General features: G+C 40.5%; 1 protein-coding gene across 2 annotated transcripts in view; it reads left to right on the top strand.

Annotated features, from left to right (window-relative positions):
• Positions 1-14473, top strand: part of PPP1R9A (protein phosphatase 1 regulatory subunit 9A) — a 247016-nt gene that overhangs the window by 187215 nt on the left and 45328 nt on the right. For both annotated transcript variants that reach the window (XM_090046991.1, XM_090046990.1), the window contains exons 7-9: positions 1186-1341; positions 10784-10837; positions 13524-13753. In XM_090046991.1, the coding sequence (XP_089903117.1) occupies positions 1186-1341; positions 10784-10837; positions 13524-13753 (440 nt within the window). The remainder of the gene's footprint in view (positions 1-1185; positions 1342-10783; positions 10838-13523; positions 13754-14473) is intronic.

The following is a 14473-nucleotide window of genomic DNA, read 5'->3' as shown; positions in this document are numbered from 1 at the left end:
CTCCTGGAATGTAGGCTTGATTAGCTCTATTACAAGTATAACAGTGTGCAGGATAAGAGACATTAACTTTTATCTGACATAATTATCAGTGTCCTCATTTAACGGTTTTTCTTCTTACTGCATATTAATTTAGAATACCTGGTGGTGTTTTCCAATCTTTGTAAGCACTTTTCATTGCTTTTATGCTGGCTATCCATACTTGAAAAATAGCTTGAACCATGCTGTACTTTCCAGTATTCTCCCTGTTCTGTAAGAGAGCTGACATTCCACAATCCAAAGAACCACCCACTGCTTTTGTTCAAAACCGTAAAAGTATTCTTTTTTTCATGCAGGGTGAAATCTTGTTTCCACTGAAGCTAATGGCAGTTTTGGCCAGTGAATTCAGTGGACCAATTTTTATATTCCAGTGACTACTTCAGAAATGTGTCTTTCCATACATATCTTTTGCTTGTCTTATGAATTCAGCTATAATGAAGGCAGCATGAGTTATACACCACCAACTCTGTTCCTCTCATACTGATAATGGAGATTCCCAGCCAAGTCTTAACTGAGTTGCAGAGGGGTTTGGGTATGAGAAAAGAGATAGAAGGGAGGGGGGTCCCAGTTTGGAAAAGGTTGAGAAAAGCTTTTCACAGTAAAACTGACTTCCCCTAGAAGTGCTGCAGCACTTACGTTTTGTTCTTCTATACTCTGATGCTAAACCATTACAATGGTACTACTGTATCATTTGGAACTCACAACTGCTTATGCTAGATCTAAAAAAGAATTAATCATTGTTGCATGCAGAATTCTGTGCTTCTATACTAACTCAGTTTTAGAAAGTTTTTAAGTGTTACAGATTTAGGGCATTTATACACGTGTCTGGTGGGGGAGGGACGGGAAAGTGTGTGTGGGGGGCTTTAATTAGAGTGCCTGGAATGTCACATGTATCAGCATCCCCATGCTGGAAAAGGGCTGTGGGGGTGTAGTTAAAGTGCTCCTGTCACCATTTTTCAGCACAGGAATGCTGATGTATGTGATGCTGGAGTCTGGTCTGATAATTAATCAAGTCTGGTCTGATACACTGTAATTACAGCACGTCGGAGTAGCCTCACTGCACATGTATAGACACCCTTAGATTTTAACATACAAACAACCCAGGCCTAATGAGAGGATACTGAAGTGTTTTAATTCCATAACATTAAGACAGGGGAATATGCTACTGATGAAGAAGATGAAGACATGGGACCTGTCTTGCCAGGAGGTGACATGGCAATTGAAGTGTTTGATCTTCCTGAAAATGATGACATGTTTTCCCCAAGCGAGTTGGACACCACTAAGCTTGCTCACAAGTTCAAAGAGGTAAGCTCTAGGTCTGGGATTTTTCGGGCATCATTGATTCTAATAAATATATATTTTTGATATTTTGGTTTCCTCTTTGATTAATATAATTGATTTCCAGCTTATTCAATCAATACTCATAAATGGCTTGAGCAATTTTGTTTAAAATTAAGGGAGATAGATTTTCTTAGCTGTTTTAAATACATTTTGTCAGGTAACTGTTGTGTTGACAAAGGCTCTGTGAATCATGAATCATTAAAGCTGCTTATTAGAACTGAGTATAATTTACGGTTTGATGGGTTTTCAGTCAAAATGTACTTTTATGTCTCAGCACTTTACAGGTTTTTGGCTAGGAAAACAAAGATGCAGGTTAGTCCATTAGTACTTTTTAGATTATCCTTCTCAGTGCTGTTCACTGTAAGATTCAAACCTGAAGAAATACAACTAGAAAAATCAGTTAAACTTAAATAAAATGAATGTAATAGGCTTTTCTCTGTTTCCTCTACACATCTCACATAACCACTCTTAAATAGACTGAAATGAAGCATGTCTGGTGGTTAGTTCACAAAAGGCTCCTGACTTGAGAAACAGGCATATTGCAGGATGGAATATGATTGCTGTGGCAGTTCTGTGTGGGAAGAAAGCTTAGGTGGTGTTTGCTAGTATTAAGTTTGACTCAGGTAAGAGAATCAGTGAATTCATTCCCCAAATATGGTGCACCATCTACAGTGCTGCTGTATTTTGGGTTCTCATCTCTGTGCAGTCTGTGCCTCATCTTCTATGAAATGTAGTCAGATCAGCACGTACGATTTAATGTGGTGCAACTTCCCTGCAAGTAACAATATATATATTATTTAAATAAGGTGAGTTTGGAAAGCATAGGAGTACTCAGATCTTCACAGGTGAGGTGAAGAGCAGAATCCACATCTTGTAAAATGGGAGATTTAAACAAAACAGGATCCCCTTTCCACAAAGTTAGTTCTTTTCTGTAGATATAAATGATTGATTGGCATTTGGAAATGAATGTGGAAGATAACCACATCATGATTCAGTCAGTGCCCTCCTTGTATTAGATGCTTAGCATTATTCAAAAGTATGTCAGTGCCCACTGGTGGACCCTCTTCACTGGTGACTTGGTTCTCTCACTCCTTTGCCTTCTATAGAGTCATTTGTTCTTGTAAGGAGTGGTTGTAAAACTAGCATTCTGGATTGGTAGTGTTTACTATCTGCATAGTGCATAAGCAGTGAAGGGCAAGCCGTGGGCCTATAACCGACTTTAACTTAAACATCATTCCCCTTACTTGGTAGGCCACCCAGTGTAGACTGTATTATGTTATGTTTGAAAATGCCCAGACTAAATTTAGACTATAGAGCTGGATTAGTTAATGAACTCAAAGTCACAGTGTAGGGGAAGATCAGAATAAGGTATTTGAGAAGATGCAACTCCAATTAGATCTAAATGGGACAGGACATATATCCACCTGCATAAGGGCTGAAATCTTTGATTACTAATTCAGATGACTGTAGCTGTTATACATGTTGATTAGATTTAATGCAATAAAGACATGTATGACTGATATTAAAGAGCATGCTCAGGTATTTTCCAAGGTATTTGTCCAGAATTCCTTCAACACTAGATGTAGTATTCCTGCCCACGCTGCAGAGTGCACTTTTTTTTTTTGTTGCTAGGGTTGTATTTAAAGATTCACTACTCTCTCTTGTTCTTATCCTGGAGATATGTGACAGTGTTAAATAAGTGGGCTGAACGTAATCTTCAAACATAACAGTTCAGCATAGTTAGTTGAATTCAGATATTGTAGGTGGATAACATGCTCAGATAATTTGACAGGCATGCTATTTAAGCATCTCATGCATTTTGCTACAATTTTTTCCTTTAGTAGGCAATTGGAATACATGCTGGGTAACTTCAAGCACATGCCTTCACCACCTTGGGCCTCCATTTTATGAATCTGTACAATAGGGATAATATCACCTTCTGGAAAGTGCCTTCATATTTACTGATGAAAAGTACTATACAGGAGCTAGGTAGTAATAATAAAATTTTTAAATGTTTTTATATAGTGTGTGCATATTTGTAAGCAGAAATTCAGTATGGTAATTTTGGTAGGAAAGACATTTTTAAAAATTGTTTTATCCCATTAGAATCCAGAAATGTAACACTAGATATACATGTACACTGCTAGCCCCTAACACAACTCCTGCCAATAATACCTTCTGTGATTCTAGACAAATTAATTTGTAAATCTTTTTTTCTCTTGGTAGTATCTTCAGAATACTGTTTGTATTGCTGTGAAAATAAATTTATCAGTATTCATCAAGAGGAATGAAATTTTGAGGAAGAAATTTGTGTGCGTGCATATGTATATGTATATATGTATGTGTGTGTATGTATATATGGATAAAATAAAGTATTATCAGCACCATGCTGATTATATAGGAAAATGTGAAATAATATTTGATTGCCAGGTATTTGCATGACATTAAATAACCATGGAATAAAATGTGTTCTCCTTCCTTAAGATACATACGTGTAATATTATACAATTCAAATGCAGATTTGCTTGTCAAGTCATTTACCTCACCCCTTTAATGCTAATGGAGAAATATACTAAAACATGTCTGCCTTCCATCAAACAAAAATATGTATTTCCCTTCCATATTGCAAGCACAATTTGATTTTGTCTAAACAGAGACATTTCAAAGATCTAGACTAAGCAAAGCAGCATGTTGCTGCTTCTGCTTTTGAATTGCTTCTATACCAATGGGTTTGCTGTAGCATGTATTGATTCAATTATATGACTCAGTGATCAGTATTCATTTTTTACCTAATAAGAGGAAGTGTAAAAATAACTGTTAAACCCATCTGTACCTGAGTGGATTATAATTTGTGCGAGAGTTTGGGGCTTGTTTGCTTGTTGTAAGACTCTTTTTAATGAGTAGGCTACATAATAAGGTTAGGTGTTTTCTTAGGAGAAAGGGCAAAGGGCTGCAAGGAATGGACTTTCCATTACAGTACCACCTCTGGGAAGAGCATAGAGCAGCCAACCTCTGCCTTAACTCCTCTCATCCCAAGGCAATATGCTTGTTAATAAAAGTTATGAGCAGGGATCCAGGTTTTCCATTTCCCATGGAAAAACAGAAAAAAGGTGGATTTTGCCTTTTTACCAAGATAAATGCAGATTTTTAATCTTAACAGAGAAATGTGTGAATTTGCCACTTTTGCAAAGAGCTATCTGCAGGCTGGCAGAGTCCCAGCCTGCAAAGGGCTGGGGGGAGAGAGAGAAGGGAGATCAGCCAGGGGATGCCATATGCATGTGCCACTGCACTCACACCCACCACTGCACACATTCCTGAGGGGGGACAGGGGAGGGACATGTGCACCCCAGATCTGTGCATGAGGCAGGGGTGAGCTGGCCGCTGTGGGCCTGGGTTTCCCACCCTGCTGCCCTCCCCCTGGGGCCTCTGCAGGCCAGTGGGCAGATCCTGGTACAGCAGGGCAGAGCCAGGTTGGATGGGGAAGCTTGCTGGTGTCATTAGGAGTCCTGCGCCCCCCTGGTGAAGTGCCCACTGCCCACCTAGCAGCAGCATGGGTGGTGGTGCAGAGTTGTACCCTCACTGCTGCTGGGTAGGCAGGGCCATCTTGCCAGAGTGGTGCAGAACTCCCAGTGGCAGCAGCGAGTTTCCCCACCTGGCTCCTCTCTGCCCTGCCGTGCCAGGTCCTGCCCACTGAGCCGCCTCTCCTAGGTCTGGGGGGACTGAGGGTAGCGGGTGAGAGGCACCAGCAGGGCTGGGGGGTGGGCTGTGGCTTGCGAGTGAGGGGTCTGGATCTGTGTCCTGGTGAATGAAGGGGCAGGGGGAGCTCTGATTTTTCATGATAAAAAACCCAAATCAAATGCTAAAATGTATAGGTATTTAGAATTTATTTTATTATGGTGACTGAGGCACTGGTAGGCTTCCAAACTGCTTTAAAATTTTAAATGTATCAATAAAACATTGTGTTCATCTGATACCTATATATATAATGGTGTTTCACTTTAATCACAGATTTGAGATTTTTAAATCAGGGAATTTGCAAATTTTAAAGAGAAACAGAGAACTCCAAACTTCTGCTAAGGGTGGAAGGAGACAATCTGAGCTGTATTTGCCTCTAAAATACTCCCAGATAAATATATTGTCTTCTGAGAGGAATTTATCTTAGATTTTTCTTCCTTTTCAATAATAAAATAGCAATGCATTTAAAGAAGTAAAGTTTTGAAGTAACAGAATTAAAGAAGTAATGGAAACTTCTTTTAAAATTATTGGGTCAGGGCTTTAGCTGGTATAACTGGCATAACTCAATTAGGTTTAATGAGGGGCTATCCTAATTTGGACCAGCTAAGAATCTAGTTCTATAAGCTTTCCACTCCTAGAGTTCCATAAGGAGGGATTACTGTTGGAGAAACAACGCATAGTGGTACTGCCAATGGCATCTGTTTGCAATTTCTTTGCATGGGCATTAAGAAAGCCCGGTGATAGCAGTCAGCTTAGTGTTGCTTATTGGACCATTAATGAACTTGCCAAATCCCTGGTCACCTCCACAGAAATGATAGCCAGAAACTCTCCCCAAATTACTTGTAATGAGTTTGGGTTGTTGCTGTTGGCCTCCAAGGCTAGGGACAGATATTCAAGAAGCCAGAGCCTAAATTGATTTAACCTTTGCAGGTTAATCTAACCTGCCTATGTTGAACCGATTTGTAACAGCACAGCCATTCTCTCTGGACTGAGGAAATGCTGCCACATGTCTGCAGTTGCTCAGGCTAGGCACCAGGGGGTAGTAGAGCACACTTTTGGCTGCAGGGAAACTATGCTGAGGGGGCTGAACTGGCCATGGAGGGGTTGAATTCCCCCCTCCCTGTCCCACCACCAAGGACCTGAGCTGGGTTTGCTGGGCGCTCCTCCCTCACTGCTGCAGCAGGAGTCACCATGGCCTCTGAGGTAGAGGGTGCAGGTTATTCTACCCTCTACCCCCACCGCCCCCAGGGGACTACAGCCAAGTCTGCCCACTGCAGCCACCACTGCTCTCTACCTGCTTGGGGCAAGAGGTGAAATAAGCCCCCCCCCCACTGGATGCTGGAGGGAGGAGGAATAACCCCTGTTCCTTCTCCCCACCTAAGGGGCCCTGCCAGCCAGCGTCTGACTACACCCCCACCCCACTGCTGCAGCGGCGAGGGGGCAGGGACCTTGATGGGGGCAGCAGCCCCTGTCATAGTGTTAGGGAATGTGAGCCTCTTCCCCCGCCCCCGCTGTGGGGCTGCCAGAGCCCTCCAAGCCCCCCCACAGCACCACCGCAGGCCACAACAGCTTTTCCCTCTCTGCAGCAGGGCCCCCTGCCAGAAAGAGGCTTGCGTTCAGGGAAACCATGACAGAGGCTGCTGCCCTTGTCATAGTAAGTCCCCCCTTGCCAATCCAGCAGCTGGGCAGGTGTGGGGCCAGACACTGGCCAGCAGGGCCCCATAGGCAGGGGGCAGGGAGTGGGATTATTCCCCTTACTGCCCCCGGGGAACCGCAGTGAGGTTTGCCCACCCCAGTTGCTGCCGCTGCCATTCACTCTGTGCCCGGGACAAGTGATGGAATAAGCCCCTTCCTGCTCCCCTCCCTGTGGCATCTGGTGGAGGGAGTTTATTCCACCACTTGCCTCAAGCAGGGAGCAAGTGGCAGTGGCAGTCAGGGTGGGCAAACCCAGCTACAGTTCCCGGGGTTGGGGAATAAGCCCTGTCCGTGCCCCCTCTGCCTAAGTGACCATGGGGGCTCACTACTGCAGCAGTGAGGGGGGAGTACCTGGCAGACCTGGTGGGACAGGGACGGGGGAATGAAATCCCTCTCTGGTCAGACCCCCACCACGGCCTGTCCCTGCTCCAGCTGGGGAGCAGAGGGGCGGGGTCAGCCCTGCTGAGCTGGAGCAGAGAGCCCAGCCCAGAGAGCATGCTGGGATGCTAGGGGACTCTAGTTTAAGTTAAACTAGGAAGGGGTCTGGACAAACATTGCAGCGACCGGTTTGAGCCAAATCAGTTAAGTCTGATACTACATTTCACTAGGTTCATCTCAAACAGGTTCGGCGATTTTGAAACTAGTTTTTATGTGCACTGAATATCTCTTGTTACAGATTCAAACCAGTTTCTGATCACTTAAACTGGTTTACGTGTAGTGTCTGTCCCTAGCTCAAATGTCAATATTGAATTGCTTTTAGGGAGATGTTTAATATATACAATTGTTTTCCCCAAAGGGTATAAAACTCATCGTGGGAAATGCTTGATGAGGTCGTCTGTCAGTTCAAAAAAGTATCTTTGGTTACATTAAAAGCACATAGAAAGGCAGACCAACAGTAGTATCTATGTTGTCTGGTGTCCTTCTATCCAAAAGAGGCTGCACTTGCAGGATTCCCATGGTTCCAAGAATCTACAACTGGAGTCATGCCAGTGATTGCATTTACTTGAGGTCAAGTAAAAATTTTTTAATACTCAAATCCAAGAGGCTTCAGAACATTTAAGTGCAGGTGCAGATTAAGTCCTTTAATGCAAAACAACACAACCCAACCTATACAGTGGCATGGTGAACGATTGGAATTGATTAAAAGTCTATTCTTTTCTCAAATAAATGGTCTGTCTGGACAATTCCTAAGGCAATGAGAATTTTTTTTTTTTTTTTGCCATGGCCACAGTTGGGGTCCATCCAAAGTGTAAAGAAGCAGAAAAAGATTAGGTTAACTGGGTTGATGACCAACTTGAAACAATTATCTTAAATAAGAAATGATATAATGTTTAATCTGTGTACTATATCACTCAATATATCAGAACTGGAAAGCATCTCTCATGAGTCAGGTCCCCCAAAGGTCCTTGGGAGACATTCCCAGTAAACAGCACTGGAAAATTACCTCTTACATCTAGAGGCTATAAATATTTGCTGGTTGTAGAACCTTTTCTCCTAAAAGTCTGTGCAGCTCTGACAGCAGCTATGGGTTGGCATCATAGCACTTAACTGGACCCAGATACTCTAGACCAGTGGTTCTCAACCTTTTTTGTACCAGGCAGGACCCATTTGTAATATCGATGGCCAGTCCTGACCCAGTGCCCCCTTGCTCCTGACCTGCTGCCCCCAGGTCTCAGCTGCCATTGTGTGTGGGGGGAGGTGGGGTGCAAGCAGCCCCTTGCAGGCTGCAAGTCTGCAAGCCTGGAAGGGAAAAGCCATAGTTTCCTACATTTTTCTCATTTAAAGGGAGAATCCATTTTCTAAGTTTGTTGATCCATTTTTAAAGTTTGTTTGCGACCCTGCCATATATTCTTGTGACCCACTTTTGGGTCGTAACCCATGGGTTGCAAAATGCTGCTCTAAACCATAACCATAACTGTAACTCTGTCCCTATGAAAAGGTCAGCTTTCTAGCAGTGTTCTTCACCAAGCTCCCCACCATCATAACCACCATGTATCCATCCAACTGTCCATTCTGTTCTGTGATTTTCCAATTCTGGAAAATTACAAACACTTTTTTTTCTTAAGAAGACAGTGCTGCCTGTTGTTTTTGCTTGTGTAATGTGTCAAAGCTGGAGTCTAACATGGGGAGATTTTTATAGTCTAGCAGCATTTGTGGAGGAGGATCCTAACAAAGCAGCTGCCGCAGTTTTTCTGAAGACAGGTATCTCTATAGAAGGGACCTGTCATGAAAGTGAAGCCCCTCTGCAGCTTACCACTTCCACAAAGATGCTGGCACTGGTAGTAGGAGTTGTCCTTTTATCACAAGTCCCATTCTTCTGAAGTGTATTCAGCCAGCTCAAGAACTTTTTCCTCTGAACTGACAACACTGTTTTACAGAAAGCCTTGTCTCCTAGAAAATAGCTGTTCCTTTGCTAAATATAGTTCACTGTATCTCTCATGCACCATAAATACCCCATGATCAGGAAAATCTATTCCCTGTGAAGCATATTAGTTCAATATAAACTGTTCAAAAAGCTTTTTGCACATTATTGAAGAATGGATTTATCAGCTGTTGATCATGTTTTTCAGTATCTAAACACAGCACATGGGAATCTGATTGGTTTATGAAAGGGATTGTATGATGGTAGCTATCTACAGTATCAGACGGCCGGGCTCACTGACCCAAGAGGTCCCTTCCAATCAGATGATCCTAGTTACGTTGAATAACTTCAGTACATTTTGTCAATAAACAATTAAATAATACTAAACACACCCTGATGTCATGCAGAGTTTTTTTAACCTATAACCTTTCTGGAAACTGTATAACAGATTTACTTGAAGATCGTAAAAAAACTAACTTTTGCTCAGAGTTTTTTTTTGTTACACTGCAGTTGAAAGTATGATTTCCATGTGTGTGGGCATATCCATGTTAGTCTCTAATCTAGTTTGCCTAGGGTAAAAATACTAGGGAGATGCTGGCAACACACGCTTAAGCAACCCAAGTACATATCCAAGGTTGCCAACCCTTAAATCTAAATATATGTATTAAAATAAATAACAGACCTTCTCCATTGATATACCACAGTCAAAGGCAGTCATGTGAAAGTGTGGTGTGTATAAAATAGAGAGGCTAGGGGCTTGTTTTCTCTGTGGTGTTGTTATAATTTGAGTTTTGCTTTGATCCAACTCCTGTCCACACATACAAATTGCTGGTTTGCACTAAGTGGTACTTTAAAGTTAGGCCTTCTGGCTTGTCAGGGGATGTGAGTTGAAGCTTCACTGCTGCTGATGCTCCAGTAGTGCAGTGGGAACTCAGCTGCAGGTTATAGTTCAAGTTGTCATGGCTCTTCGGTAGGTAGTCCAGCCTCTGTATGCTGCTGCTGAACTCATTCTGTGTACTCAAGTGCTGTTTTGTAGCATGGGCTCTCTCACTTGAGTGAACTTAGCGTAACTCCAGTACACCACTGCAGAGAGAGTAAGCCCTACAAGGAGATCATCATTTTTCCCCTTCTCATTGTTTGTGGTATACAAATGTATGGAATCTTCCCTTCAAATTTCTCCACCATTGCAGAGCAATGCAATCCCATACCTCTGTTTTTATTCCCTGCTACATGCCTGCTCCATCAATGCATTGGGACTGTCTGAGGACACCAGCATGCACTGGGACATTTTCACATTCTGATCAGAGGACAGCAAAGCCAAGCAGCATTGCATCTTTTTTTTTTTTTTTTTTAAGTGCAAGATATTTGCCTTTGCCAGACAGATTGGGTGTCCAAATCTAAAATTATGAGTGGTTAGGCGGCATCCTATCTTTAATTAGGTTGCACAGACTGAGTCATTTTGCAAGCTAGACATTTTAATTTACAATCTACTGCACTGCAGCACTTCTCTAGGCCTTCTGCTATGTAATGTATTCAACTCGCAGCACAAGCTTTAAAAATACTGGAGCACTCCCTATCATAGTTCACTTGTTTATTTTATGCTTTCAATTTTAGTTGCAAATCAAACATGCAGTTACAGAGGCTGAAATTCAGAAGCTGAAAACAAAGGTAAGAATCAATATGTAGTTAATACATGCTGGTATTTTTTTCTAATGTGAATGCAAACCTAAAGATGTGTAACTGTCAGTGAGGAAACCAACCTGTTTTTTAAGAAAGGCTGCTTAAGAAACATGAGTAGCTTAGATAGAACTTGCCTTGGTATAAATTGTCTATCTGAAGTTTCAGCAAAATCTAAAACAGTGCTATTAACAGAAATTGCCAGTGTATGTAGCTTCAATTGAATATAAATGTTAAAGGATAACATAATGACTAAATGACATACCTTTAGCCTGGTGGTACTATGTACATTTTCTTTCACAATTCCTGAAATAATGTTTTGGTTGAATAACTGTAGCCACCTTGAAAGTTTTTTGATTAGCAGTTGCCTTAAGAGTTAATGGGTTGTTTTTGGTTTGTTTTTTAAATAATTTTCCTTTCATTAGCTACTAATTTATTTTAAAGTATTAAATCACATTTTCCATGCAGTGCAAACTACTGCATGTTGTTGCAGTGCTGTTTAAAATGTATTTTATAAAGGCAAAATATTTCCAGTTCATGGAGAAAATTATTTCATGATTTGTTCTTAGAAATTAGAGTTAATTTACTGTATTTAATAAAAAGTAAAGGTACTCATCATATATTTGGCTTTCTTGTACTCAGATAACCTTTTGTAAGTTCAACTGATAATCTAGCTGTTGAGTAATGTTAAGTTTTATGATAACATCTTTCCTGCCTAGTTTAGCTATATTACAGAAGGAAGTAAAGAAAGACAGAAAAGCATTTTCTTTATTAAAAGAGAGTTAAGATTTTTTTTCCTAAATAACATCTGTATCCACAAGGGATTTTGTTTCCTGTTTCTCAGCTGGATCAGCCAGGTATCTGTTAAAAGGACATTGTGAAGTCATTTTCTTTTGTTTTTCTCTTCTAGCTTCCTTTTTGACTTCGCAGTTGGATCCACATGGGCAGACCCTTGTGCCCATGAGGAGCCCCATTGTCCTAATAGGGATACTACAGAGGTATAGGCATTCACTTTTGCAGGTTCAGTTACATGACTGAGGCTGTGGTCCTTTTCTTCCTGGCAGGTACTTCTCCCAAAGTTTGAAATAGAACTGGTATTGAATCTACTGGTGAACAAACCCATTCAGGCTACAAGTTATTGTCGGCGTATGTGCCTCATGTAAAAAATCAGTACAGTTTTGCCAGGGTGCATTAACTACTCTTGATAAGTAAATGAGATGAAATGTATGATTTGCTTTTCAGAAATTTGGTGGTTTTGAATCAGCAAGTGCCAGAGTTTTCTGGCCCTTATCCAGGCAGGCACTTACAACTACAAATAACTTTAATAATGATGATAATAATAATAACACCACCAACAACAAGAGCTAAACCATACATGGCATTTTTCATCCCTAGGTATCAGAGACTGTTACAAAGGAATTTAAATATTCCTGAAATAATGAATGGTACTACTCATGCTTAAAGTAAAGCAGGTCTTAAATGCTTGGTGGCTGCAAGGCTAAGAAATGCAGTAGTTTACAGGGCGGAGGTTTATAAAATAGAAGGCATTTTTTCTTTGAAAATTACCCAAGTTTTGCAGTTGCAATTTTGTTTGGTTCTGAAGGTGCTCCAAAAGAAAGTAGCACCTCTTGTGAATGATGTTACAGGACCACACGTGACCTCAGACTGCAAAACAAAAGGGATATATCCAAATCCTCATCAGGTGTGTGATCCTGCATAGCTTGTGTGGAGGATCAGCTTCAAATTTCTAACTTAACTAAGACATTTTTATGGCTCATAATTGAATGATTAGTAGGAACTCTCTTTTTAACACAGAGTTTACACTGTTCAAGCAAATTTTAATTTCGTGTTTGAATATGTGATTCCTTTGATCCCAGCAATAGAGTTTAAAAATAAATCAGGATTACATTTTATAACAGAATCAGAATTTCTCTATCCTTTCAACAGCTATGAAGTAGATTAAAGATGAAGTTAAAAATGTTGTCAATATAATTCCAAAAAACCTTCCAAACCAAATTGTGATTGTAGTTTTGCTGATGTACCTTCAGTGTATTGAGCCCCTAATCTGTTTATTTAGCTTTGTAAATTAAGTTGATTGTGATGGAGAAATAATTCTGGTCTGAAAATATGGCAATAGTTTCAAAGTACCAAATTGGTTCTAATTTTGGAAAGATGGAGAACTAAATTAGATGAAGCTAACTATTTTTTTTGTTTTCTAAATAGCTTTGTGGTTAAATCGGATATTGAAGGTACTACATTTCTGCTAATAAATACCTGTAATTTCATAGTGTATAGTCACATAAGTGTTTCCTGTCATTGGTTCATGTTCATGGAGCAAAATATGTTCTCACCATGAATAGATATACCAGAGAAATCACCAGCATGCACTACGAGTGAAACATCAGCATTTTAAAATAACCTACTTATTCCACAGGAACACAGAGGCTGCATAGGAGACCAAAGGCAAACGATTCAGATTAATTTGTTCATTATTCTTCCTTGTTAAATAGTAAATGAATGTTTTCATTATACTTTACTACTGTTTGTCTTAACAGTATTTTACCGTTAGAACCAGAAATACACAGCTATTTACTGCTCACAATATTTCAAATCATCCTGAATTACTGAACTTTAATGAAGCTTTTTACTAACTAGCCTGTGGATTTGCTGTGTTCAGCTACAGGCTGCTGAGAATGAGAAAGTGAGATGGGAACTGGAGAAGACCCAACTCCAACAGAACATTGAGGAGAATAAGGAAAGGATGATGAAACTAGAGAGCTACTGGATTGAGGCACAAACCCTGTGTCATACTGTGAATGAACACCTCAAAGAGACTCAAAGTCAGTATCAGGCTTTGGAGAAGAAATATAACAAGGCAAAGAAATTGATCAAAGACTTTCAGCAAAAGTAAGCAGTTACCACAGGCTGACAGATTAAATTAGAGACTAGATGGGCACATATTACTGCATCTCTTGAAATACAGACCCCTTGTAAAACACCTGTTTTCACATTATTCACTTTCACATCAAAATCATTGGGCTTTTTGTCACTGAGAAACATTAGCATCGAGCAGGATTTTTTAAAATGATGAACATGAGATTAATCTGTAATGCTCAACTGTTGGAAAACTATGAAGTCACTGAATGCAGTTGGACACAGCCTAGAGCAATCATGGCATGACATCTTGATGTTTGGTTAGAAACGCTTCGATCAATTTCTTATGAAGTTGGATCAGTTTGACTCACTGTTGTTGTGTACTGATGCAACATCAAACAGCAAATCAGAGTGTGACATTGTCACACTGTGCTTTTCCTCTTCCTCCTAAATACTTAAGACTTTTTGAGTTGAGCAGAACTAGGTAATGAACACCTGAAATGTTTCATTCTGATCCCTACTTCTGACAGCTAACCACAGAAGCTATTTCATTCATTTATAGAGAATCTCTCATTCCCCAAAGAATTTTACATAGAGATTGTTCTTCCCTTGCTGAAACACAGCATGTCTGGAATGGAACTCTGCTGTTTAACAGCATTAATCAGCTATAAAAAAAACAACAAAGAGCAAATATGTTTTACCTCTGAAACTCTAGGAAGGATTTATAGTTTATAGGTTTATGGTTCAATAAAG

This window comes from Crocodylus siamensis, chromosome 5, assembly GCF_052110815.1.
Source record: "Crocodylus siamensis isolate JL-2025a chromosome 5, ASM5211081v1, whole genome shotgun sequence".
Taxonomy (NCBI): Eukaryota; Metazoa; Chordata; order Crocodylia; family Crocodylidae; genus Crocodylus; species Crocodylus siamensis.
This window is presented reverse-complemented; position numbering and strand designations above follow the sequence as displayed.